This window comes from Octodon degus, unplaced genomic scaffold (genome assembly GCF_000260255.1).
Source record: "Octodon degus isolate 3935 unplaced genomic scaffold, OctDeg1.0 scaffold00115, whole genome shotgun sequence".
Classification (NCBI taxonomy): Eukaryota; Metazoa; Chordata; class Mammalia; order Rodentia; family Octodontidae; genus Octodon; species Octodon degus.
Genome location: NW_004524691.1, coordinates 5356662 through 5383150, shown reverse-complemented (window position 1 = coordinate 5383150; position 26489 = coordinate 5356662). Strand labels below are relative to the sequence as shown.

General features: G+C 39.1%; 1 protein-coding gene across 2 annotated transcripts; it reads right to left on the bottom strand.

Moving 5' to 3' along the window:
- Mfsd1 (major facilitator superfamily domain containing 1) lies at positions 1-26269 on the bottom strand. Of its 2 annotated transcripts, XM_023699706.1 has the most exons (16): positions 26030-26269; positions 23545-23597; positions 22166-22278; positions 19296-19338; positions 18927-18994; positions 16850-16958; positions 12227-12329; positions 10151-10249; positions 9586-9697; positions 8510-8566; positions 8023-8179; positions 5990-6087; positions 5337-5449; positions 3854-3901; positions 2281-2338; positions 1-685 (listed from the first exon to the last, which is right to left on the bottom strand). In XM_023699706.1, the coding sequence occupies exons 1-16, from the start codon at positions 26190-26192 to the stop codon at positions 682-684; spliced, it is 1398 nt and encodes a 465-aa protein (XP_023555474.1). In that variant the 5' UTR covers positions 26193-26269; the 3' UTR covers positions 1-681. The 2 variants fall into 2 exon arrangements, with proteins under 2 accessions (XP_023555474.1, XP_004639901.1); XM_004639844.2 differs by lacking the exon at positions 1-685 and having other exon boundaries at positions 2277-2338.
- Positions 26270-26489: the final 220 nt, after the last annotated feature.

The window sequence follows — 26489 nt, the reverse complement described above, 5'->3', positions numbered from 1 at the left end:
TATATTTTGCAATGCTTTTATTTATCCATGTAGATATAAAATTATATATTTAAGAATGCTTTTTAGTTACTAGCTGGTCCATAAGAAAAAACTACAAAAAGTGATCCTATAAAACTATATCTCAGGTGATTTGGGTCCTCAGAAGAGAAACTTGAAAGGTCAATTACTCAGTAACCCTTCTAAGTACAACAGAAAACAATCTGCTAGTGGTAACATGAAGAGAATCCCTACCATTTTCTTTATCACAGAGGGAATGCCTCATAAAGTGCCCTCATTTACTCATATGAAATAGCCCTTCTATTCCCTAGTTTCTGAAGTTACACAAAAGTCTACAACCCCCAAAATGTACTTATTAAAGATTATCTCAATACAAGATCTATTATTTTATATTATTTAACTGTCCTTCCTGAAATTTACCCGGATGTTGCAGAACAATTTCCGGAACTGCTCATGGTTGATTCATCTATTTATTTTAAAGCAGAATTCCTCAGCAACACACAATACAAAAGACACAGGCTAACAGTCTTCACATACTTTAAAAAAGGTTCATCTGAAACAAAAAAGATGACTTCCCACTCATTATTTTTCCTCATGACTAAACTGTACATTAAAAAACGTATCTATGGAGGTTTTCAAATCAATGTGTGCATCCCATTGTCATGACACAGTCATTTAAACTTCTCATCTGTAAAACACAAAATAATAAATTATGAAAACAAGGAGGATAAAAGCATAAAGTGCCACCAGTTTATAAAATGAAAATCATAACAGTTTAGGACATGTGATGCAAAATATTGTAAGTTATACATTTTTCTGGATAATTCCTGAAATTCGTCTTGATTGGAAAAGTAACAGAAGATCAATATAGAAAATTCGGAAAATAAGGGGGAAAAAATCATTGTAACCCTGCCATTCAAAGGAACTCACTACAGTTCCAATTCTAGAAGTCTTTCATGATTTTAGCTGTATTGTCATGGCTGCCCCCATGTCCTGAATCAATTCAAAATGTTTACTTTTCATGATCACTTGGACTTTGGCAGAGAGCCATGTCACATGTTGCCGTACCCAGTGAATAAGATGGACAAGGACAAACCCTGTTTCTATGAGCCCACCTTTCCACAAATGGCACGTGTCCACCATAATTTTGATCACACCTCATAAAGGCATGAAAGAGGACTTTCAGAACTGCTTCAGAAAGTGGCAAGAATGATGGGATAAGTGTGCTCAAGCCAAGGGGGAGTGTTCTGAGAGAGATTAATAGCAACATGCCTTTTATTGTGATAATTTGACTCTATATTCTGATCACCCCCATACCAAGGAATTGGGTTTTAGGGCCGGCCAAATAGCTCAGCAGATTAAAGAGCCTGCAAGCAGGAACAGGGGCTAGGGGTTCAATCCCTGGGCCTGCTGTGCCGGCCCCACCCCCAGGGGCGTGCTGAGACTGCAATTTAGACTGGGCATGGTGGCCCACACCTATAATCCCAGCTCTTGGGAGGCTGTGAGCATGCGGATCACCACAAGGCCAATCTAATAGTGAGACCTGGAACACCCTGTAGGTAGACCCTTCCCTAAAATTAAAAAAAAAAACCTTGGTTTTCAGACATACACAAACCTACATATTTTCTGAATAAATTTACACACTGTATTTCACTTTTATTTTTTGCTCACTTAATATACAGTATATTATTTGTAATGTTAAAAATCCTAATACAGGGGCCAGGGAGATGGCTCAGTGGAATAAGTGCTTCCCTGGCAAGCACAAGGGCCTGAGTTCAATCCCTGGTTCCGCAAAAAAAAAAAAAAAAAAAATCCTAATACATTTTGACAACTTACTATACAGATGTGTCAGAATATATCTAACCATTTCCCTATGTTAGGACATTTATTTCAGTTCCAATTTTTTAACAAAATAAGTAAGATTGTCATATAAATTACCTCAACTACTAAAGAAACAAAGTATCCAGGAGAATGGAAGGGCCAGTCAGTCCAGCACAGCAACTCAAGCCAGAGGCCTGCCCTACAACAAACTGCGGATCTCTGTCTTAGAAAGCAACTTAAGCCCAGGTCATTTTTACCCTTACATTTTAAATCTTGAAATTCATCTTCTTGGACTTTTAAGAAATAATTTTTTTTTTTTCATAATAGTTTCAAACTTAATCATTTGGTCTTGAAACTCAAGAAAAAGAATATTATCTTAAAATTTCAAACCTAAAAACTTGAAATAAAACAATAATGCTTGTGATTTTCAATATAAAGACAACTTTTCTTCTTAATACTTACTCGGTATGAGAAAGCTTCATTTCTTCCCTTTGTTTTGTAGAGTAATTTAGGTTCCCCCCTAAAACACAAACAGTCTTTTCATTGTAATGTTAAGTAAAATATAGCCATGTACAAACATTTGCATAGTTGTATTCCTTTTAAGTAATAAAAAAAAAAAGAGAGAAAGAATAAAATTCTCATGTGACATAAATAATCACTCAATTTTAGTTGTTTCAAGTTTGGAATGATGTATTTCTTCAAGTTTTACTAACTGGAATGTTGTGCAGTGGACCCCCGAAATTCATGGGGGTTATGTTCCTAGGTCTTCCCTTGAATTGGGAGAAACCACCAATTTCAGATATGGTCAGAAAAATCCCTGTAAGTGACTATTTTTGTGGTTCAAATCCTAAATATGCTGTTTCCCAGATATATAATTTAATAAAATACGATACTTTATTAATAAAGCCTTAGAAGGTCAACGTGTTTTGGCAGTATCTTGGTTATCTTATGACTTTACAGACATCAAAACCAAGAACGATAGAGATAGCTACACATGGTAGCACCTGTTATGATACGAAGGCGGATGCGGCTATCAGAGATGGGTTACAAGGCAGCAGCCAATCAGCAGCAAGGAGAACTGTTTTCAGATTGGCTACCTGCAAACCTTCCACGAAAAAGTAATTGTGGATAGCTGCAGCTTCCACAAAAATACAGGGGTTTCTATGAACAATTATTTGTTATGTTATAAGGAAAAATCCAGGAACAACTGCACCCAGAAACTCTGACCAAAACTTTGTAGGGGTATACTGTATTAACATCCAGTAACAGTGATAATTAAGGGAAATTTAAGGAAACTGCATGTATATTATATTCTACTAAGCATACAACATCCTCTACAGCAGGCTGTCAGAAAAATGAATACGGGCAATCTCAAAACTCTGAAGAAAAAAAAAAAGACTAAACCATATACCAGTACTAGTCTAAAACAATTTATAACTTCTAAAAAAAATGTGTAATTTCTAATTCTAAACACTTTAAACCTTAAAATACAAATTGTAAATATAAATCTGCTAGCTCATTTTTTTTCAAAATAAAGATAAAAGTTGGGCACAATGGCCCAGGTTTCTAATCCAGCACTCTGGGAGGTGGAGGCAGAGGCAGGAGCTGCTCAGCTTTGCAAGAGTCTGCCTCAAAATTAAAAATAAAACAAGACTTGAGGACGTAGCTCACGGTGATGGCTCTGAGTTCAATCCCCAGTGCCACCCCCCACCAAAAGATTTAATATCTTAAGTCCCTACATCATCTTTTAAATTCTGTATTTCTTTCCCTACGTTATCTTTTAAATTCTGTATTTCTTTATGCTAATATAAAAGTAACATCTAACATTTTATATTACAAACCTCAAAATGACCCAGCTAGAAAACAAAGAACAATTTCAATAAATATGACATTCTAGAATACTAACTCTGCATTTTGTAATTAAGTGTGCTTCGCTTTGAATGAGAAGTCACTATTGCATGAACCAAGACTCCAGCCCTCAAAGAGACATGCAGAGAACGACAAAAAAGAGCTTGAGCAAAACACCAAAACTTACCCTGGGCATGATTCACCAAATAAAGTAAGACCACAGATAAAAGTGCCACTAGAAATAATTTTAAAAAAAAAGATCTTTTAGAAATATGTATTTCTTTTCAATGATTGCTATGTAATCCTATTTACAAAGTACAATTTAAACCAAAAAAAAAAAAAAAACTGTATTGACTGGCAGTTATAATAATCCTATTCACATTATTTTGTTTCTGAAAGCACCACGGAAGATGATTGATTCTCAGCCCAGGGGCTGCAGAGTCAGAAGGGGAGAGGCTAAGAGCCCACAGGAGGGGGCCGGCTGCCTGCAGGCCATCGCCCATCTCCTTCCCTACATGCATATCCTTCCAGGCACTTCTCCAAACTCCTGTCTACTCCTAGGCTGGAGTTTATTATTTCACAGAACTCATCTTCCCTTAAGGATTTTAATTCTGAAAATACAATGTCTGTTTTACAAACAAAATAACCAAAGACACAGTATTAAGACTCCCATTACTCCGCAAGCAGTAAAGACCTCAAACATCAGCATTTGGCTTTTTCTTTATCAAGTGAGGTACACTGTTTAATTTACTTTTTATCTGGCAAAAAAGTTTTAAGTGGCATGGTGGTTTGTTTGACTCAAACACATGCTAAGTTAGGGACTGAAATTAAACTTCTTGTTGCAGCACCAAAAGTGGAAAGAAACACTTCACAGCCTAATGCTCTGAATTCTTAAAGGACCCCTCTTTTAAAAACAAATGGTTCCCCAAACTTGATGTGCTTATTTCTAAAATTATGAATAGTAAAATGAATTCCAGGGTATGCAGCAGCAGTGATATGCCAATACCACACTTCGTTTCAAGTATATACAGTCTACTTGCAAATGAAAATAGAACTTGTGAAACTCATTGTAGTTTGTTATGCAAATAAATTAATGAAGTATGAAAGATAATTTTGATATGTTATGAAGGAATATATTTTTAGATAAATACAATTCAGCTCTATGGTAAAGATTTTCTATGGAAAAATATTATCTTTAGTTTTTTGATGTTTTCCTGACGCTTCCTATTTTTAACCAATACATAGGTAAATATGAAATAACAGACTAAAAATAAAATGAATAAACCATGAGCAGTCACACCTAAATCACACTGATCTCTATACACTCACACTAGGGACACACTCAGGGCCCTCAGAATTAGTGCACTTTAAGGAGGAAATTTTCTTAAAAGCCTAAATATTTAAAACAGGGCATAGGACTAATCCTGCTGCTGCTGTCACAAATATAAATCTCCTCAAAAAAGTGTTGGAATTGTCAGTGAACTGACTGTAGAACACCAGTTGTAGAAGTCTGGCCCAAAGGCTAAGAATTAGGTGAATCTGAGTAACTATACCTTAGAGATAGGCTTTGGAGGTAACAGTGGACAAATGACAGCTCAAACCTAATGACATAAATGAGAACATCATGCTGTATTGAAAGAAACGAAACACTGTTAACATGGCATACTCACAAGAAACACAGCCAATGAAGAAAACTTCTAAAAATAAATACCCCCGAGTATCCAATATCAGGCCAGCAATAATGGAAATAATCGCCAACCCAAGATTCTGAATGGACTGCATGCTGCAATTTAAGAAATACAAAAGCACATTAAATTTTCGAAACTCTTCAAACATAGATTAGTACTTCACTATGCATATTAGTATCTTTAAGCCACGTAAGTTGAGAGATGTTTTAACCACAGATGGCTTGAGACAAGTTTTCTTATTCTACGACACTTTCTGCTCAAAGGTAAGGAAACTTGCTTTCTGTGTGAAATCAGCACTCAGCACTAGCCTGCTGAGTTAAAGAAAGGCTAGGGGGTTATCAACCACAGGTGGAGCTGTCCCCATTTTCCTTTCTAGGACAGAAAGAGACTCAATTTTTTCACTGAGAAGTGCTCAGATACATGGGTAGGGAACAGTAAGATAAGCAATTATTCCTACAGGTTAGCCTACACTAGCCATCACAGGGAAGCCTAGAACTTGTGTTGCCTAAACAGATTAACTTTTCCAAATATCTCCAGATTCATAGCTGTCCCATAAACCTAAAGATGACTGGATTCAGGAGATTGGAAGTTTTATAATTGATATTTATGATCCACCATGTACATGTTATACTTACAAGCCATAGGCAGTTCCCAACTGATGTTCAGGAACTAAAAATGCCACCATTGGCCACAACGCACAGGCAAGTAGTGAATAGGAGAGTCCCAGGAGACACTACAGACAGCAAGCCAAAAAGATAAAGTCTTGTATTAGCCAAAAGGTGATTTTGCTTCAATGCAAATTAGTGAAATCAATATAGTTAGCTAAAATATAAAAGGAAATTTTGTGATTATACTGAAACTGATATTCAAAAATATACAAAAAAAGTGTTGATTTCTCTATTAAGGATCTCCTTTTTTTTAATGTATTTGGTGCTTAGTCTCCCTACACAGCTCAGACTCACAGTAATCCTGTTTTCAGCCTTCCCAGCACTGGGCTTACAGGCATATGTCACCACACTCAGTTTCAGTGGCCAGCTCAGTGCACCCAAAGGCGGGGCCAGCATGGCATGTGGTGCCAGGGACTGAACCCCAGTCCCTGTGCTTAAGCAGGGGCTTAGTCCACTGAGTTACCTCACTGGCCCTAAGGGTATCCTTCTGAAGACAAAGTGCACACTGTCTTAACTACAATTAGTTGTCATCGTATCGTATCACCCGCATACATAACAGGCCCAGGGTATAATCTAAGACCAAGCAAGGAAAAGTTAATTTGCAGAAAGTTCTTATGTAAGTTTTAAGAAAGCCAATTTTCCATTATTTGTTAGGGATAATAAATTAAGCAATCAAAGAAACAGTCTGACAATGGCCTGCCTTCTTGCCTCTGGGTCATCTACACTCAACTAAAAAGCAGAGCGGAAAACTCACTACCACCACTACTGGTTGTCAGACAACATCTAATATTGGCATTTTTTCAATTAAAAAAGAAACTTCAAAGATTTAGGTCAGTATAAGCATAACTTAAAGCTATCAGATAAACAAATATTAAAACAATGTTTGTGCCCAACACTGGCAAGGAAAACAGATGCCTCTGGGCATTACTGGTGAAGTTATTTAAAAAACTTCACAACAGCTATCACAATGTTAACAGCAAAGGCTGCCACATCACTTCTACCCTAAGCACCTGGGCTGTCCCTGGAAGAGTACTTCTTTGGAGGGTTTCACCAACAGCATAAGCAATTATATTTAAGATACTCTTTTACTAGCAGGCAAACAATGTAGCACTTCAGCTTATGATCTTAAAGAAGATCAATGTGAAGATGTGAACTTACTATCAATTTTTAACCTACTGGGGCTGGTGAGATGGCTCAGTGGTCTAAAGCAACTACTTGGAACAAGTTTAGCAAAGCACAGGGACCACGGTTCAATCCCCCAGCACCACATGCCAGCCAGCCCCGCCCCCTGGTGGGCTGAGCTGGCCACACACACACACACACACACACACACACAAATAAATAAAAAAAATTTAAAAAAAAAAATTTTTAACCTACTAAGACTCAAAGACAAGAGAATTGATACTGAGCCAATCAATTTTTTTTTCCTTTTTTTTTTTATTTCTTCCCCCCCCCCCATAATTTTATTGAGAAACAAATAGCGATGAGACAGTTTCAAACCAAATTGGTAGGACAGTTTCAATAATTAACACATTGCATACATTCTTCCTAGTGGTTAATTGCTGTACAAGATGCAGTTATGATATCCTATTTACAAACACTATTAGCCTATCAATTTTTTGCTACTTTGCTTTTTTGGTGGAACCGGGGATTGAACTCAACCCTTGCACTTGCCAGGGAAGCGCTTATTCCACTGAGCCATCTCCCTGGCCCTTTTTGCTACTTTTGATGGAAGGATTTCTTAATGAACATCAGAAAAATAAATGGAAATAACTACCATTCCTGGCTTTCATAAGGGTATTTTATTTCAAATTCTACTTCAGCATTGAGGTTACCCTAAAAGTAAGCCAAATGAAATTAATCTTACACATTAACGATTTATAATAATTTTTGCAGAAATTGAAATTAAGTCACTATTTCCCCACTGTGAAAGCACTGCCATGGACTTGACAGAGTCCTGGCTGAAGCCCTGACCCCTCAGGTGTCAAGACAGACATTACCATAGCAATCCAAGGGTTCCACATGGTGAAGGCCAGCATCATGTGGGACACAAGAGCGGTGGCCACTGCACACAAAACCCAGATGATGTTCTTCCCTGTTTTATCCACCAACAGTCCAAATAATGGGGACATGGGAGCTGAGATGACATATACAACACTGCCCAGAAAATATTTACAGAAGTTAGTAAAATGCCATGTGGCTGAAAATAAGTATCAAGCAAGTTCCTAAAAACATTAAGCAAAGTGAACCCTAACTTACACATTCTTCTAAATGGTAATCAAAAGCAGAAATATAAAAAGCAGGCCAAGACTTAGTTTTCCATTAATGCAAAGATGGACATTCAAGATTCAAGTCCCAATACTGTACAGTCTTAGTTTCATACTGGGGATAAATACTGGGTCCACATACATCTTTTTTACATCTTTATATTTGTTTATAAAGACCATATTTCACATACAATAAGCACTTACAGAATTAAGAAAATACCTGTTAATCGCACTTGCTGCCTGGGAAGAAAATCCAAATTTCTCTGTAAAGAAAACTCTAAAATTAAAGAGAAGTTAATACATCTTTTAAAATTTTTTTTAAAAAATATATTATAATTAAAAATTAATAGTGACTTGAGTTAAATAAACTTTTCTCTTTTGATATTATTTTTTCACCTTATTTGATACTCAATCTACTAAAGCTTAATAATTTATTTAAATATTTCACTGACTTAAAATATGATGCCTAGTTTTCCTTTTTACACACAAATAGTACACACAACTTCTCAGAAAACCAAATTTACTACTATTAAAGAATTAAGGCTGCTTTTTGTGTGAAAGCAGTACTAGATAGGCTCTTTGCTAAATAATAAATAGAATTGTCTCAAATCCTATAAATGACAGCATAAATTTAAAGGTTATACTGACACATTCCCACAAGTATATTTACACTCACATACTGCTCTGTTTAAGCAGCTTCTAATGAAAAAGGAGAGAGAAGTACAAGATAAAGCAAAGAATCTGTTTTGAGCCCTGAACATAAGTCTGGCAGAATCACAGTGTCCCAGCTTTCAGATGGAGAAGCAACCAGTCAGAGTGCACCACCACCTGGTTTCTTTTGCACAGTAAGAGGCCTCCTAACCAAGAAACAGAGAAGAAACAGAAAGAATACTAGTTGAACATCTAGTGTTCAGTCAAAAACTCTTAGGAATTACTTCTTCAAAGAATAAAAGTATCACAGCCAGTGAGATAGCTCAGCTGACTAAGCGCCTACGTAGCAAGCGCAGGGACCAGGGTTCGATCCCCAACACACCAGCCCCATCCCTGGGTATGCTGTGCTGGCCACCAAGTCCAGGAGGGCCTGGTGGTACACGCCTATTATCCCAGTACTAGCTAGGCTGAAAACAGAAGAATCACTACAAGTCTGATCTGTGTAGTGAGACCCTTATAGACCCTAAAATCAATTCCTGTGTAAATATAACCATAAAAGAAAAATACATCACAAAAAAAACCCTGTTATTTATGTGACTGAACTGTTATTTAGCCAAGGAAAGTGGAACACTAGAAAATACTTACTTTCCGAGTCCAATAAAAGGGAACACCACAACATAATAGCAGACACAGATGATAAATATCAGCCAGAGGGGTAAGGAGAAGTCCTTTATATCAGTTAATTTAATAACTTCACCTTAAAGAAAAAAAAGGAGACATTATCAGCATAATTTCACAGATCTAAGGAGCTTTCACCTGTACTCAAGATTTTCTTAATGTGATTAGTCTTTCCAATTCAGCTTTTAAAAACAGTACTCTAGAGAACTGCAAAACTATCATCTCTGGGATAACATTAAAAGACATGTAAGAAAAATCAGAGGCTAAAGCTGATCCTGAACTTCTCACTCCCTTGTGAAAACAATGAATATTTTGCAAATATACCAAGTACAATCAAGATTATAAATACTGTCAAAAAGTTTAAGGGGAAAAAGGTGTCCATAAGCCTAAACAAATGGAAGTAGATTTGAAAATATAAAATAAGACATAGATAACTAGCCTTACCACATTTACAATACTGCATTAGTAGTTTAAATTTTCTTTAAGAGGCCACAATGCCCCAAAGTCTCACTCCTCTTTCATTTAGCCTTACCTGTTTTCCCTTGTTCTTTATGAAGAATTTTCTCTGCTCTCTGATCCAAGTAAGCAAGGGCCAAAGCACTGATCAGTGAAAGAATACAGGTTACACCCCCTAAACAAAAGAAGATTATTAAAACAGATCCCAAAAGGCAACATATTATACAGGCAGCAGAAACATAGCAACTGAAAGGAGGGCATCTTAAAGCTATGAACAAGGAAACCCAACAGTTACCAACCCAGACAAAGAACAACAACACAGGGCAAATTCTCAATAAATAGTTAACTTTATTGCATTACTTCCCAGTACAAGGTTGGAGATTAAAAAGACACTACCCAACTAGTCTTGTAAAGCACAACACAAACTAGGGAAACCTGATAACTAGTTTATTGGTCCTCATTTGATGGATGCCAGGAAAAAATTAAAAGCAGTCTGAGATGCTGGCCACCCTGACCTCCTTCTTGTATCTAATCTACAATCTAATGCCACAGAGGCTAATCCTCCCAAAACACATCTCGCACTAATGTTCATCTCATCCCCATCAAAGCTATCAAAACAGTGAATAAAGTTCACTCAAGAAAAAATTTAGAAAGAAGCTTACCAAATACTACCCATGAATTGCTTTATCTTTAACTGGCGAATATACTATGGTCCAGCTGAAATGGATCAGAAGACAAGAATTCTACTACTAACATAAACAAGCTCAATGATCCTGGAAACAATATAATCTCTCTGAGCTTTGGTTTCCATGTAAAAAATGAGAGACTTTGATGTGTAGAGGGCAAGGGTCTTTTCTGGCTCTCAAGTCTTTAAATTCTAAAATTTTCCACTGTGGAGAAAACTAGATGGAACCCTGACAAATAAATTTGAGAGTAACAAAGTTTTAATTTAGTAGTGGACTTGGGGGCGTGGGTTTGGCTAAAGGACTGAGGATGTCTGCCTGCTAGATTACCCTCTTTTTAGTTGGCAGCATATGCCAAGAAATTATGAGAGATTGATCGGGGCAGGGCCCAAGCAAAAAACCATACACAGATCACAGAGCTCAGGCAGATAAACCCACTGCTCAGAAAAGCCATGAGAGGGCCAGCAAGATAGCTCAGCAGACTAAGTGCCTGCTTAGGCAAGCACAGGGAACGCAGTTCAATCCCCAATTCCTGGCACCACATGATGCGCCAGCCCCACCCCCAGGCACGCTGAGTCAGCCACAAGTCCAGGCGTGGCAGAGCATTCCTGTAACCCCAGCACTGGAGAGGCTAAAAATAGGAGGACCATTATGAATCTGAGCTGCATAGTGAGACCATGTACCAAATACATTAAAAAAAAGAAAGAAAAAAGAAAAGTCATGAGAGAGAAATTCAAAGGATTTCACACACTACTCAGTGACCCACCCAGCAACCAGTGCCATAAGCCTTGTTGACGAGAACTTAAAGACATAAGGGAGTTAAGGGAGTTACACATTATTGGTCAAAGACCCCAACATTTTCTAGAAAAAAAACCCAGACACAGGTTAGCTTTCTTGCCCAAGGTGACAGAACTGGTTTAAGGCTGTACTAGAACCCAAGATTACTGAATCCCAACTCAATTGGTTCTCAACCATTTCCTGTCACATCTGATTTCTAAGCCATCTAGTCTCACCACCAACTAACTTTGATCAAGAGGGAAAAAATTTTACTTCTGCAACAGACTATTAAAACCTTACAGGAACAATCCAACTGTTCTTAGTTTTACACACATTACCTTACTGAATACGTAAGATACAAATGCTAACACTGAAGTACAAGGAGAAATAACATCCTGCATTTTAAGAAAGTGGAAATAAAGAATCAACAACATTGGGGCCGGGGAGATGGCTCAATGGAATAAGCGCTTCCCTGGCAAGCACAAGGGGCCATGTTCAATCCCCAGTTCCGCCAAAAAACGAAAAAAAGAACAACATGAATAACAATTTCTTGGCAAAAGACCCAGCGAACTGTGGGGCAAGGCCATATTCAAAGTGCTCTGACACCAACCCTTGGGTCCTCTCCTCTCTGCTACTGTACCTCCATGGTAAGTTTCCAGAAGACACCAGATTTAGGGTGAGGTTTCACTCACCAATCAACAATGTTACCCCCAGGGTTGTGGGGCCAGCAGAACCCAAAGAAGATTCAATCTGTGAATACAGCCATCCCATGAGGTTCATGTTTACTGTGCTTCCCTAGCAATGAAAAAAATCAATTTTCAATTATTTATATCTCTACCTTGTTCACAAAAATTATTTATGATACTTAAGAGAAAAAAGTATAATTAGGATCCAAACTAAACAGGGGATAATCTCTTTTTAAAAGTATACGGAAAAACCTGACATACTAAGATAAAGCCACAGAACAGTACATAAAAAAATGCCAACTTATTAGAAAATTCTAGGATCCAAAACAGAAACCAACCAAAGCAAAAAAGAAATACACGTTAGTTCCTAAGAAAAAACTATACCACTAGTTCAGGAAAAGCACAGATTTTCCCAGAAGCTTTACTGAAACCTGAATAGAAATTAAAAATCTTCTTTTGGGGTCAGGGAGATGGCTAAGTACAATAAGTGCTTGCCTGGCAAGTGCAAGGATATGACTTCAATCCCCGGTTCCACCAAAAAATAATAAATAAATAAATAAATAAATAAGTAAATATAAAAAATCTTCTTTTGAATGTCTACAGAGACAGTGGAAGCTCTAGTAGATAACATTCTCATATACTCAGCAATTATTCTGTCATTTGCCACCCACTATTTCAGCTATTGAGAATATAACAAGAAACATAACTGAAAAAATACCTAACTTTCATAAAGGTTTCATTTTTGCAGGATAAAATAAATACACCATCCATTAAACAGTGATAGATGCTTAAAAAATAAGGAAAAACATAAATCAGGGTAGAAGAATATAAAATTGGGAGAGGAAGCTTCACTGAGAATACGACTTTGGGGTAAGACTAGAAAGAAAGCAACCAGCAGGATGCCTAGGAAGAGCAGCGGGCAGGAGGGCAGTCCACACACAGACAGGCCTGAGGGGCAGCGTGGCTGGATGTGAAGGGACTGGGAAGGGGGCCAGAGACTGGGGCATGGAAAGAGGAAAGGAGACGAGATCTCTGGCAGACTGGTCAGGAGGGGAGCCTCAAGGGGATAATAAGCATTTCTCATCTTTTTCTACATGAGAGCACCACTGGGGCTCTGAACAGGAAAGTGGCACAATCAAAGTACTCTTTGATGGTCTTGGTCCAGCTTCTGTATTCAACAGGGACCACAGATGTGGGCAGAGGAGAAGCAAGGGCACCATCAAGAAGCTCCAGGATAACCCAGCACCAAGATGATGGGTCTGGACCAGGGTGGTTAGCAGTAGGCATAATTAAACATGGTCAGATAGGAACATATTCTGACAGTGCAGCTAACAGGATTTTCTGAGGGAAAATATGTGTGTGGGGATGGGAAACGAGGTGGAGCTCCGGATGACACCAAAGTCTCTGCAATAATTGCTGAGTAATGGTAAGAAGAAAGCTACCCTTCACTGAGGGTAAGAAACTAGCCTTTGCTTGCGTTACTACCTTCTTCCCTCTGAACTGCTGCCCTCTGCCATGTGCCACTCTTCCCTGGAGACATCTGATTATGGACTAAAATCTCTACAAACTATGAGCTAAATAAATCTTTCTACTTTGAAAAAAAAGAAAGAAAACTACAGCAGAGACAGACTTAGGAGACACTGTACAGAATATGAAGAGCTGGACTTGGATTGTGTTTAGTTTCCTATGCCTATGAGTCAGAGAAGTAAAAACGCCACACAGATGTTACCTATATGGGTATGGAATTCAGGGGCAAGGCCTAGACCAATGATATGGATGCAGGAGTGCAGCAATGCTGTTTAAAACTTCAAAACTAAGAAAAAAGATATCCAAAGATTAAGTCTTGGGGTACTCTAATATTTATAGGTTGTTATCGTTTGTGCTAGGTGTCCCCTCCTCCCCCCAAAGCCTCAGGCAGTCATGGGCTGGCTTCTGAATTTGTGATTACTGTGGGTTAGGATGCTACACCTGCCCTGGGGCAAGTAATCTGCATTACACTGTAAGGAGAGAAGCCAGCTAGCTCCTGTGAGCTGCTGTCACACCCTTTGTTCTCCTGCTCTTTGCTACCATCACAAACAGTTGCTCTTGCTCTATGCCAAGTGCTGCTCTGCCTTGGAACCAGCTGAGTGTGGACTGAAATCTCCACAAACTGAGCTAAATAAACCTTTCCTTCCTTAATTTTGGGTATCAGGTATTTGTGCAAGCAATGAGAGAAGAGAAACTGAGACAGAGGTTGAGAAGAATAAGAGGGACTCATCAATGGAGTCTGGGCATGGTGGCGCACACCTGTAATCCCAGCACTTGGGAGGCAGAAATCAGGAGGATCACTACTAATGTGGGCTGTGTAGTGAGACCCTGTACAAAAAACAAAAAACAAACAAAAAAAAAGAGGCACAGAGGAGGTGGACAGAAAAGTCAGAGGAAGACTGGAAGACTGTCCTGAAACAAACCAGGCAGAAGGGAATGCCAGCTGTATTCAATGCTACTGTACTATCAGCTTCTATAGAACACTGATAAATAATCCTGTCCTCAACAATACTCTCACAGCAAGTATCACATAGATATTTCTATAAAATGGGGGCCAACAGTACTCATCTGAGAAATAAGATAAATGAAGAACTTCTGGAAACTTTCTCCAGTATCACTGAAAACCTAAGCTCCAAAAACAGGGATACTGCCTTAATAATCTTTTAAATCTTAAATATCTAACATGGCCTGGCTTAGCAAGTACTGTGTAAGTTCTTGCTTATGAAAATGATAAGTTTAAAATTAACAAGCTGTAAATGAAAATCAAAATAACTGCTAGACTTCCAACCCTCAGCTAAGATACAAAAGAAAAGTGAGTTCACTGCCCAGTGGTGTTATCATAAGGTAACAGTTCAAGTGTCTCAACTCAAACAGGCTCACAGCTCAGAAAACAGAAAAAACATGGAAATGTAAACCTGAAGCACCTCTAATCATTCTACTGGATGTTCAGGAAACAAGAGAAGCACCAAAGGATGATATTTCAATAAGCAAGATTTTCTCAAATACTGAGTGCTTAACTAAGCAATCTCTGTAACAGAATGGCTTCAAACTTAGATAACATAATCCTTTCATTTCACATCATCTTACACCCTCAACACATTAGGTCTAAAGTACACTGGCTACAGCAGAGGAAGTACTTGGGATTCACTCACTCCCCTTCCTCCAGTCTCCCCTCCATCCTAGAAATTCCCAAAATTCCCTTCTGGAAATTTAAAGCTCCTCAGCCTGTAGTCAGTGGATTACAGGAAAAGGATTTAATGTGCATCAGTAACCACACTGAGCTCCCTAAGGATGAGCTTGATCAGCTCATCTTATGTTCTTCTTTCAGAAGTTATCAGACAACTAGATCCACTACCTCAAAGAATTCCTAATTAAAATACTTTTTACATGTCTTCTTTGACAGTGATAAAATGCCTTTTTAAAAAAATAGTAATAACAAGGACCTGAGAAAAATCCCTGGTTCTGAAAAACAGAAACAAAAAAACTAGTAATAGCCCACAGTACCAAAGTTATAATAAAAAGGATCCTTTCCTATCCTGTGGACAGAACTGGAAAATGTCTCAACAGCCCTCAGAAACCCCAATAAATCCCCTGACCCAATAGTTCCCATATCTAGACACCTTTCTTAAGAAAATAATCAGAGAAAGAGGTAAGTTTTATTGCAAGTGTCAAACTATGTTATTTGTTAATACTGAAAAATTAGAACCTACATGTACAAACCACACAAATACTCACATGATGAAACGCTGAATTAAGAAAGTTTTACACTAGAGTTCTTCTTCTCTAAGAGTATGTTACATCTTCATGTCATTATTAGTCCCTGAAAGCTTGATTTTTAAGGCAAAGATTATTTCTTAAATTCTCTTACGTAGGACTCTATGACCTAACAAAACTGCCAAAATACTTTACAAGATGCATTAATAAAAACGGAATATTGTCCCCTGGGTATCCTCTATAAGCCAAACTAAAAGCCCCGGTCATCTCTAGGCTCCCAAAACCAGGAGCACTGGCTAACGTAGTTAAAGTTCACCATGCGCACCCTGGGGAAAGAGACAGCATGCACATCATTCGGCCTAGACAACCACAGGCGAACAATCAAGAACTAAAGAGCTCTTTTCAAATAAGCAATGTGTTGTTGCACAGTAGAAATTAAAACAAGAGGTAAATGGGGAAGTCAGTAAAAGCTCCTTGTGAAGGAGGTTTCTCCTCTACATGAAGTGCAGCTTTATGAAGCTCACTGAAGTCCATGGGCCGCCCCCTAAGCGTGAGTGCAAGCAGAACGTGGAGGGCCACGCGAGGGAGCTTCAGGGCAAGCATGCCAAGAACAGGCATAAGCTGACAACCTCTGCCCAGATTCTTTAAACCAATAAATGTTTACTTTGCCACTTTAGACTATTTACTAACTAGAATTAGGAAAGAAATGCCTTACTTAAAATTAAGCAAACAATACATTCTACAGAAACATGTAAAATCAGTAACTTACCACATCTAAGTGTGCCTAAGCTAAGAGAAAGTACAGAATTCTATCTGCTGCTTCCTCATTAACCTCCCCAAACACAAGCCTCCCCTTCTTGGCTTCATTAGTTTTGTCACCATACTTACAATTCTAGCCATGCTGAGCTGGAGTCCAAACACCAGGTTTAATTCTTTGCCTTTAAACCAGCTTACAGCATATGTATTCTGGGCAACTGCTAAGGACTCTCCACCAATCCTAAAGATAGTAAAAGGAAGAAAAGTCACAGCCTTAAAGATATACTACAGTTAACAATTTTGACACTCATCCTGTCAAGAGGTAGGGAGTCTCTGTGAATCTGTGAGTTTGTGCTGCTCCAACCAATAGAGGAACCATAGTGTTGCTTATGGTACAAGCAACACTATATGACCCCCAAGATGGTTCATTAAAGATGGCATCTTGCTTTTTCACACCAACACTCATGCTCGGAGCTCTAGCCCACGCCTCCAAGCCAACTATGCCTGTGTATGAGATAGCAAGCCATACCGACGCCACATTTAAGTGCTCCAGTCAGCAGTACTGGCCTTCACAGTATCCCAGCCCAAGTGCCAAATGTATAGGTTAACAAACTTGCAGACCACTCCAGCCCCAGCCTTCCATGACTCTCCCCAGCTAAGCCCTAGACTTCAAGGCACAAACAGCTGTCCACACTGTCCCGGGTCCAAATTTCTGACCCACAAAGCCCACAGGAACAAAGAAATGATTGTTGTATGTTGAAAAGTATTAAGAATAATCTTACATATTTGCATATCAAGGCAATAACCTTCATAGGCAATACAAGGATTCTGGATTACTTTATCACCATTTAATCTACACAAAAAAATTGATGGACAGAGTCCATACTTTGTAAAACCACAAAAGTTCACACTTTTGAGGTGAATACCCAAGCTTTCCATCAATCAACCTGCATTCACTTTCTATTTTCAATATTTTGCTACCTCCTAAGTTGTACTTTTCCTCAGCTAAGCTCCACATACTTAACCATTTCTCTGGAGGCCTATAGTTAAGGCGCTTCCTCTCCTCCATATCCTAAGAATTAGCTGCCCCCACCACTCTGTACTAGTCCAAAATTATTTCCCTTCTCTACTAATTCAAATCCCATACTTTCGTAATGGCCCACTTCACTCACAAGGTCACCTCTGACCATACTTCCATCTCTGGCCCTTATCATGTTATTTATGCATTTTGCTTCCTTCTTTCTTACACAGAATATCTTTGTGTAGGTTATATATATCTACATGAAAATCTTCAATAAGTTGGGCTGGCCAGATAGCTCAGAAGACTAAAGCGCCTGCTTAGGCAAATGCAGGGACCAGGGTTTGATCCCCAGCATTCTATGCCAGCTGCCCCCTCAGGGCACGCTGAGAGAGCAATTGAGACTAAGCTTGGTGGCCTGCACCTATACTCCCAGCGCTTCAGAGGCTGAAAACAGGAAAATCACTGAGTCCAATCTGGGGAGGGAGACCCTAAAAACTCTGTACTAAATACAAACCAAAAAAAAAATTGAATAATTTATTCATGCATGGCAGACAAGTGCTCTACCACTTAGCTCTAGTCTTTGCCTTTTTTCACCTTTTTTTTTTGTAGTTTTGTTTTTTTTTTTTTTTTTGGTGGAACTGGGGATTGAACTCAGGCTCTTGTGCTTGTCAGGGAAGCACTTATTCTACTGAGCCATCTCCCTGGCCCTTTTCACCTTAATTTGAAACAGTCTTGATATGCTGCCCAGACCATCTTTGAACCTGTGATCGTCCTGCCTCAGCCTCTCACATAGCTGGAAATAAAGGCATGGGCCATCATGCCTGGTAAGATGTATTTTCAAGTTTAAGACAAAACAAGTTTGTTTCAGCTATCTCCCTCAGAAAAGGAAGCCCACAGCTGGACTTCAAACAGAGAGGTCAGCACATAAGTACTGTATTTTTCTCCAATTCTTTAATAAAGGCCAAAAGGATCTGCACATCACCTACTGAGAAAGATAATGGCTTTCAAAAATCCTTAATGAGGCACTGGGCAGGCTAGTCCAATGGTAGATCATAGGTTTAGAATGTGTGAGGCCCTGAGTTTAATACCCCCGATCCATTTTATATATATATATATATATATGTATATGTATATGTATATATGTATATATATATATGGTTAAAATAAATGAAATTATACATAACTTACCCAAAAACAAACCTTCCTAATTCCATCAGCCAAAAAGCATTAAATATTCCACCCAGAGCAAAAACAACCTATAATGTAGAAGTTAATATTTAATCAATGAAAGAGTAAATTTAAGGTATTTAAGAGAAATAATAACAGGATAAATCATAACTTGTACAACAGTTTTATTATTCCTCTGTAACCTATGAAATTAAAGTGGCAATATACATATATTTCAAGGCTTAAGATACACTATATTAGCTCTCAAGAGCATTTATGTATCCTGGTTAATTAAACTATGCATTTACTAAATACATATTTGCCATTGGAATTGATTAGACAAGAATTCAAAAGTCACTGTGAAGTAACCAGTGTTTTGATCTTTCTTACCTGACCAATGCAAACAAAGCAGATGAAAATAATTGTGCCCCATCTGTATGAGAAAGAGAGAAAGAGTTCTTTATTAATAATCCATTTGGGGGCTGCTTCAACAAAGCAGTCAGCCTCAGGTTGCTGTGGTTCGCTCCCCACAACTCCAGCTGGCCCAACATGCCCTGAAGGCATTCTGGGTCAGCCAAAAAAAATAATAATAATAATTCATTTGGGTTTTCTTTGCCCACTTCATTCCCTCCAAGGCAAGATAAAATTAAGCACTCATTTGCCCCTGAAATCATCAACTCTCCTTGGCTTAATGGTAATGTACAGAAGTCTAGACTTCTAAGGGAATTCCAAAGGCTTCAGTACATATTATTTTTTTAAACAGCTCAGACTCTTAGTGATCCTCCTGTTTTAGCCTCCCAAGAGCTGGGATTACAGACATGCCAAGCTGGGATTACAGACATGCGCCACTATGCTCTGTCTCAGCGGCCAGCTGAGTGTGCCCAGGGTGGGCCAGCATAGCATGTGGTACCAGGGATCAAACTCAGGTCCTTGCACTTGCCAAGCAGGCGCTTAGATCACTGAGCTATCTTTCTGGCCCCTGATGCATATTATTTTATACCATTATCATCTCTTAAAGTTTATTAAATAATCTTCAAAAACTTTCCAAGGTCAAAAGTATTTTAAAATATAAATTATTGTTTATAGATAGGATATCATGTCCGCATCTTGTACAGCAATTAACCACTGGGAAGAATGCATGCAATGTGTTGATTATTGAATCTGTCCTACCAATTTGGAAAAAAAAACAAAAAACAAAAAAACAAACAAACAAAAAATATATATATATAAAGTATTATTTTCTTAATGTATTTAGTACAGAGTCTACAGGGTCTCACTATACAGATTGGACTCGTAGTGCTCCTCCTGTTTTACAAAAAAAAAAAAAGAATTTAGCATTGATTCCAAGAAATTCTTAAAGTAATTTTAAAAGTATGTAATTATTAATAGCAAACACTACTCTTAAAAAGTATAAATACTATGTTAATATAATTAAAAGCCCAATATTTAATTTGAGTATCAATATTTCTTCAGAATAATGAAATGGCAGTGTTACAAGAGTGCTTAAAAATCAGCTGGGTAAACTGTTTCTGAAATTTAAATCCCTTTCAAAATCCTTGTGAAATGGTCATACCATACTGTAGTGAATGTTCTGTAGTACTAGAAAATTCACTATGGTTCAAGACAACTGAGACCAAATAAAATACATTTAACTCTTCTTTCATACCCATTCTTTTATACTACAAAATTGTGATAATTAGCCTCCGATCCTGAACACTGAAGATTTCAACTCTTATCCATCAGACATGGTTTGAATATACTTCACCAATACTGTATTTCCAGCTGCTCACTAAGTCTTCATTAATAATCTATATATAAATGGGGCTGGTGAGATGGCTCAGTGGTCTAAAGCATCTACTTAGAACAAGTTTAGCAAAGCACAGGGACCGCGGTTCAATCCCCCAGCACCACATGCCAGCCAGCCCCGCCCCCTGGTGGGCTGAGCTGGCCACACACACACACACACACAAATAAATAAAATTTAAAAAAATAATAATCTATATATAAGGATGAAGTGGCAAAGCTGCATACTGTAGTATTATTCCTTCCTAAGTGTCTAATACAAGTGGTCATAAAGAGTTCAGTAGATGAAGGTAGAAGGCTTCTGCCCATGTTGTCCCCAAAGTATTGTGAAAAATCATGTGTCCCCCTCACATCTGCATGCAGATCTTTTGCGGGAAGTATGTACTTTCTAGTGCTGTCTAAATAAACTGTTACATCACCCTTCTAAACATTCAGTATAATTGAAATACCAGAGCAATGTGATATTCCTTATGCATAAAAATAATTCTTTAGTAGAATTTGTCTGTTTTTAGTAGAAATAGACAATCTTTCTGGGGTCAAAGGAAATAAACACTATACACCAAATACTGTACATCCATTTTTTATTTAATCCTCATAACCATCTTGCAAGCTAGGAATTATTATCCATTTTAAGATTATTAAAACTAAACCACAAGAAGTCACAGTTTAGGGGCCACGGAGATGGCTCAGTGGAATAAGCGCTTCCCTGGCAAGCGCAAGGGCCTGAGTTCAATCCCCGGTTCCGCCAAAAAAAATAAAAACAAAAAAAAAAGAAGTCACAGTTTAGAACAGTTAAGAAGTTGAGTAAGTGTGGCTGGGGAGATAGCTCAGTAGAATAAGTGCCTGCCTGGCAAGTGCAGGGTCCAAAATTCAATCCCTGGCACCGCAAAAAAAAAAAAAAAAAAATGTTGAGTAAGTGCTGGCAAGGAGATTCAGACCCTGGTTTGTCTGATCACATATAGAGCATAATCTACCACCTCCAGATAAGTAAGTTACTTTATTCCATCAACAGCATCTATTACCCTAACTATAACTGATATACCAACTGTCTCAGTTACTTTTCTCTTGTTGCTGGGACAAAGTATCCAACACCTCAAATGAAGGAAGGAAAGGTTTATTTAGCTCAGTTTGTGGAGGTTTCAGTGCATACTCAGCTGGCTCCAAGGCAGGGCAGCACATGGCAGAGGGCAGCTGTTCAGGGCAGGAAAAGCAAGAGCAAAGCCAGGGGCAGCAGCTGCAGCTTCTAGCAAGCCTCTCTCCCTCCTTACATTTAATGCAGGTTACCTGCCACCCTATGACTGCATGAGGCACTGGGGGGACAACTAGACACAAACCCATTTTGAAACCACAGTTTTAATACACCAGTCTACACAATTCCTCCTAGAAATGCGTTAGTCTCACATTTTTTTAATAACCAGGTAAGATTTACCCATAAGTGATACTTTTTTCAAACTTACCGTATTCCAAATACTCGGTCTATCAAAAAGCCACCCAAGAAACACAAAACAACATTGGGCCAAGAATACCAGGCATACAGCAGCATGAATTTTGTGGTATTTGCCTTCATATCCTAAAAGGAAAGAAAATAGACTATTTTACCAAATAGGTTTACCAGCTAACAAATAAAAATATGACAATCTCAAATACAAAGTAGTTATATTTGTCCTTCAGCTGTAGGGCAAGTTTTTGTTTTACTGTATTTGGTTGTTAGAGTGTCTCACTATGCAGCTCAGACTCATAGGGATCCTCCTATTTTCAGCCTCCCCAACGCTGGGATTACAGTTGTATGTCACTACGCCTGGACTCTGGCCAGCTCAGCCAGTCCTGGAGAAGGGGCTGGCTGGCATGTGTTGCCAGGGATTGAAATGGGATCCCTGCACTTGCCTAAGCTTGCCTTAGCAGGTGCTTTAGTCCACTGAGCTATCTCACTGGTCCACAGGGCAAGTTTCTTAACCATGTCTAAGTCACTTCCTTAAGAATCTCAAAAAAGCTAGAGTGCTCCTGCCCCAGAAAAATGGTTACACCTGGGAGCTTGCACATGGTGCACTGTGGATGCCAGGATCAGACATCATGGCAGGACTGAACCCTCTGTATCTTCTCGATTCTTACTCTCATATTCCTCCCTGCACTGGAGAATTCCTCTCAAATAGAAGAAAAAACTACTCTTACCTATCCTTTTCCACTTTACCTTTTCTACCCAACAACTCCTACTTGTTTATGCTTTCATTCAAAAGTGCAAAGAGGTGGCTGGGGAGATGGCTCAGTGGAATAAGCATTTCCCTGGCAAGCGCAAGGGCCTGAGTTCAATCCCCAGTTCCGCCAAAAAAAAAAAAAAAAAAGTCAAAAGTGCAAAGAGCCAGTCCTACAAAAAAAAAAAAAGTGACCGGAACTCAAGGAAGTATAAATAAAAAATATATTTCTACAATTTAAAACTAAAGAACACTGTATTGGACAATATGCAGCAATCAGTATCCACATTTAAAAAAAAAAAAAATCAGAAAGCAAAAGGCTAGCCCATAGAGTAATTTGTCATTCATATGATTAAGAAAAGGGAAACAAAATTCAAACAAAACTAGTATTTCGATGGCACTATGGAAATAGCACATAATTAAGATATAAAAAATTTCAAGTCACATATGTGCTATAAGTCAATGTTTCAAGGCAATTCAATACAACTTATATACATACAATCCTTTCAGCTTGGGACTTGGTGACTCAGGGAATTAAAATGGATTCAGTATACATTTTGGACTAAGTAACCTGAAAGTTGTTAGTGCCTCAGCAGTCACAATTGCTTCAAAGCAAACAAAAACACAAAGGTGAAAGAGTAACTTACCCTTTGAATCTGAGTCTGAAGGGCAGCAGGATTATCATAGCAAAAGTAGCTACCTAGAAAAGAGCAAGTATTTTACAAGTAATGACACTCTTCCTATAAAATTTCAAGTTACAATTACTACTCAAAAGTGATTGGGATGGGGAGATTTAATACCAGGTCTAACTATCTATTTCAGGCTAGCCTTGAATTCAAAGAAATCCTCCTACCTCAGTTTCTCACCACACCTGGCCCTTAAAAACTGATTTTAATGTTTATACTTAAGGCTCAAGTGCTGACACTATGGAAACATTTCCAAACCACTTCTACATCTACCAGTATTTTCTAAGCTGGAGCCAAGTAACTTCACAGTGTTGTAGTGTCCATATAGCAAATACTAGCAGTCTAAATGAACTCAGTAACTTAATTTTATGTTATTTCCCCCATGTTTCACATGTTCATTATTTTGTTAACACCTTAACAAAACAGCTATATTTTCCATATTTAAAACTATAAACACTAAAAATTTTACAAACATTCTCAGAAGTTTCCTGTCAGCCAAAGCCACTACTCATTTTGAGAGCAGAAGGAGTTCAGTTACTCTGACTAATCAATATTTGAGATGAATTCTAATTCTATCATAGTGCTACAAATTAGGAGAAATAAAAGTTTTAAGGAATCAAATTAAAGATCTCTTGGACAGAAGTGGAAAGAAATACACTAATAATGTACTAGGATTTTAAGGTAGAATTATAATTTCTTTGGAGGACTAGGAAATATTACCTCCAAACGAATTCACCAACAATTAGCTGTCATCTTCAGTAGGGACAAATTTTTAATGTGTTGCTCTTATTTTTTGTTTCTAAACCCAGAAACTTAACGGTTCCTGCTTTAATTCTGGATAAGGAGTCAGTGCCATGTTTTGGGGGTTTTAATTTTTTTCCATAATTTTATTGAGAAACAAATAGCAATGAGACAGTTTCAAACCAAATTGGTAGGACAGTTTCAATAGTTAACACATTACACACATTCTTCCTAGTGATTAATTGCTGTACAAGATGCGGACATGATATCCTATTTATAAACACCACTAGAACAAATCCCTCTATTCATTAAGAGAATGTAACTATGTATCTATCCTAACCACTTCGAATACACAGATACAAAATGGACATTCATCTCTATCCCCTTTTTTTGTTAGGTTCCATCATTTAAATATTATAGGTGTGTAAACTCTGCAAAATATTCTAAAAGAGTCCAGTAGTCCATAATAGTATTGGGTCTTCCACTTGACTGGCAATGTCAGAAATTGTTGACCTGAGTCCCCTACAGCTCAACATAACACCATGGCTTTACTTCTGATACTTAAATGAAGTGCCATGTTTTAAAGATAACAGGTAGAAATACCTGATCTCTCCAAAAGAGAGGATGGGGGCAAAAAAAAAAAAAAAAAAGTTGCGAAGAAACCAAAATTCCTTTTATGTTTAACTTTCCTTTTTCTAAAAAAAAGTATGATCAGTATATGTTTACAATACCTAATAATTACATTCTTCTTGGGAAACTGGTACATGTATCACATCTTAAATCTCTTCTCACTGCCCTCACCTGCCTCTCTCCTTCCCATCTCTGCAAAGTTTATGTCGCTATCTCCTGCCATCTTTTATTTTTCTGTTTATATTACTTCTCTTTTAGCTTTCTCACATAAGAGAACCCATAATATTTAACCTTCTGTACCTGATTTATTTTATTTACATGATGGCCTCAAGAGCCATCATCTTCCTACCAATGCCTCAAATCTCTCCTTTGTGGCTCAGGAGGAATTCACTCTGTATACACAGGAAATATATTCAATCAGTAGCATAAAGTTCCCAAACCACATCTTCCTAAAACTGCTTATAACATAGGTTCTTCCTACCCTTCTCAAAAACACTTTCCATAAAACTAATAAGTGAATTTGCAGCGGCAATCCCGCTCAAAGAACTGCTGAGTCGTCAGGTTTTGTGAAGAAATCCCCCTCTGCCAAGCCTACCATAGGTCGAGTAGGATTTCTTCATCTAAACCCCAAAGCGGAACAGAAATACAAACGGCTGACAGTACAATCATTCATTTATAAACAGGAGGTCATTTTGTTATCGGGGTGTTACCTCTTTTGGGGGGCAGGGGGGAAGGGTGGGTTAGTTAATGCTTTCTTGAATCTCTTCCAAGCACCACAAGCGAGGTATCTTGACTATCTAGTTTCCTCCATCCCTGTGTTCCCAGGAGAGAGCTGTCCTCTGGGACTTAGAGGACCCAGGAGCAGGTCAGGTCATCCGGCTCAGAGCCTCGACCACCCACATCGAGCTGCCAAGAACCGGCCCCGGGCTGCCCGGGTGGGGCGCGCAGGCCGCAGGGGGACGGCACGAGCGGAGCCAGAAGCCGCGCTGAGCCCGGCTGGCGCCACGCGCTCCGGGGGTCTCGGCCCGGGACGTCCAGTCCCGGCTCACCCGCTCTACCCTCCCTGCCGGCTCACCGAAGCCAAGCAGGCACATCAGCAGCAGCACCAACAGCCGGTGCGCCAGGCGGCTGGGGTCGCAAAGCGCCGACAGCGCGCCGGGGGCGGCGGGGGCTCCACCGCGGGCCTGGTCGGGGCCGCCGGCCAGCAGCGCCTGCGCTTCCTCCTCCTCCTCCTCCATCAGCCACCACAGACAGAGGCAGAAAACCGCGTTGCTCCGGTCTGAGCAGGAAGCAACGCAGCGGGTGCCGGCCGGGGTTGCGGTCACGTGGCCGCGGCGCGCAAGTGACTAGAGCGCCCCTCTCGCCGGGCCGCGCTCACGTGACAGCGCGGGCGCCAGGGGGCGGGGCGGGCGCCAGGGGCGGGGCGGGCGGCCTTGCTTTCAGGTGCGGAGGTCTCCGGCCGGGGTCCTCCGGCGCCCTCCTGGGCCTGCCGGTGCCCTCGCTGCGCGCTCCGCAACCCTGCCAAGAGGACGCGT

Coding starts and splice junctions, on each gene's coding strand:
- Mfsd1 (XM_023699706.1), bottom strand. CDS start 26,192: ATGGAGGAGGAGGAGGAGGAAGCGCAGGCGCTGCTGGCCGGCGGCCCC. Junction 18,995..19,295: donor GCTTTGTTTGCATTGGTCAG/GTAAGAAAGATC, acceptor TCTACATTATAG/GTTGTTTTTGCTCTGGGTGG. Junction 5,450..5,989: donor TTGGGAACTGCCTATGGCTT/GTAAGTATAACA, acceptor CTTAAATTGCAG/CATGCAGTCCATTCAGAATC.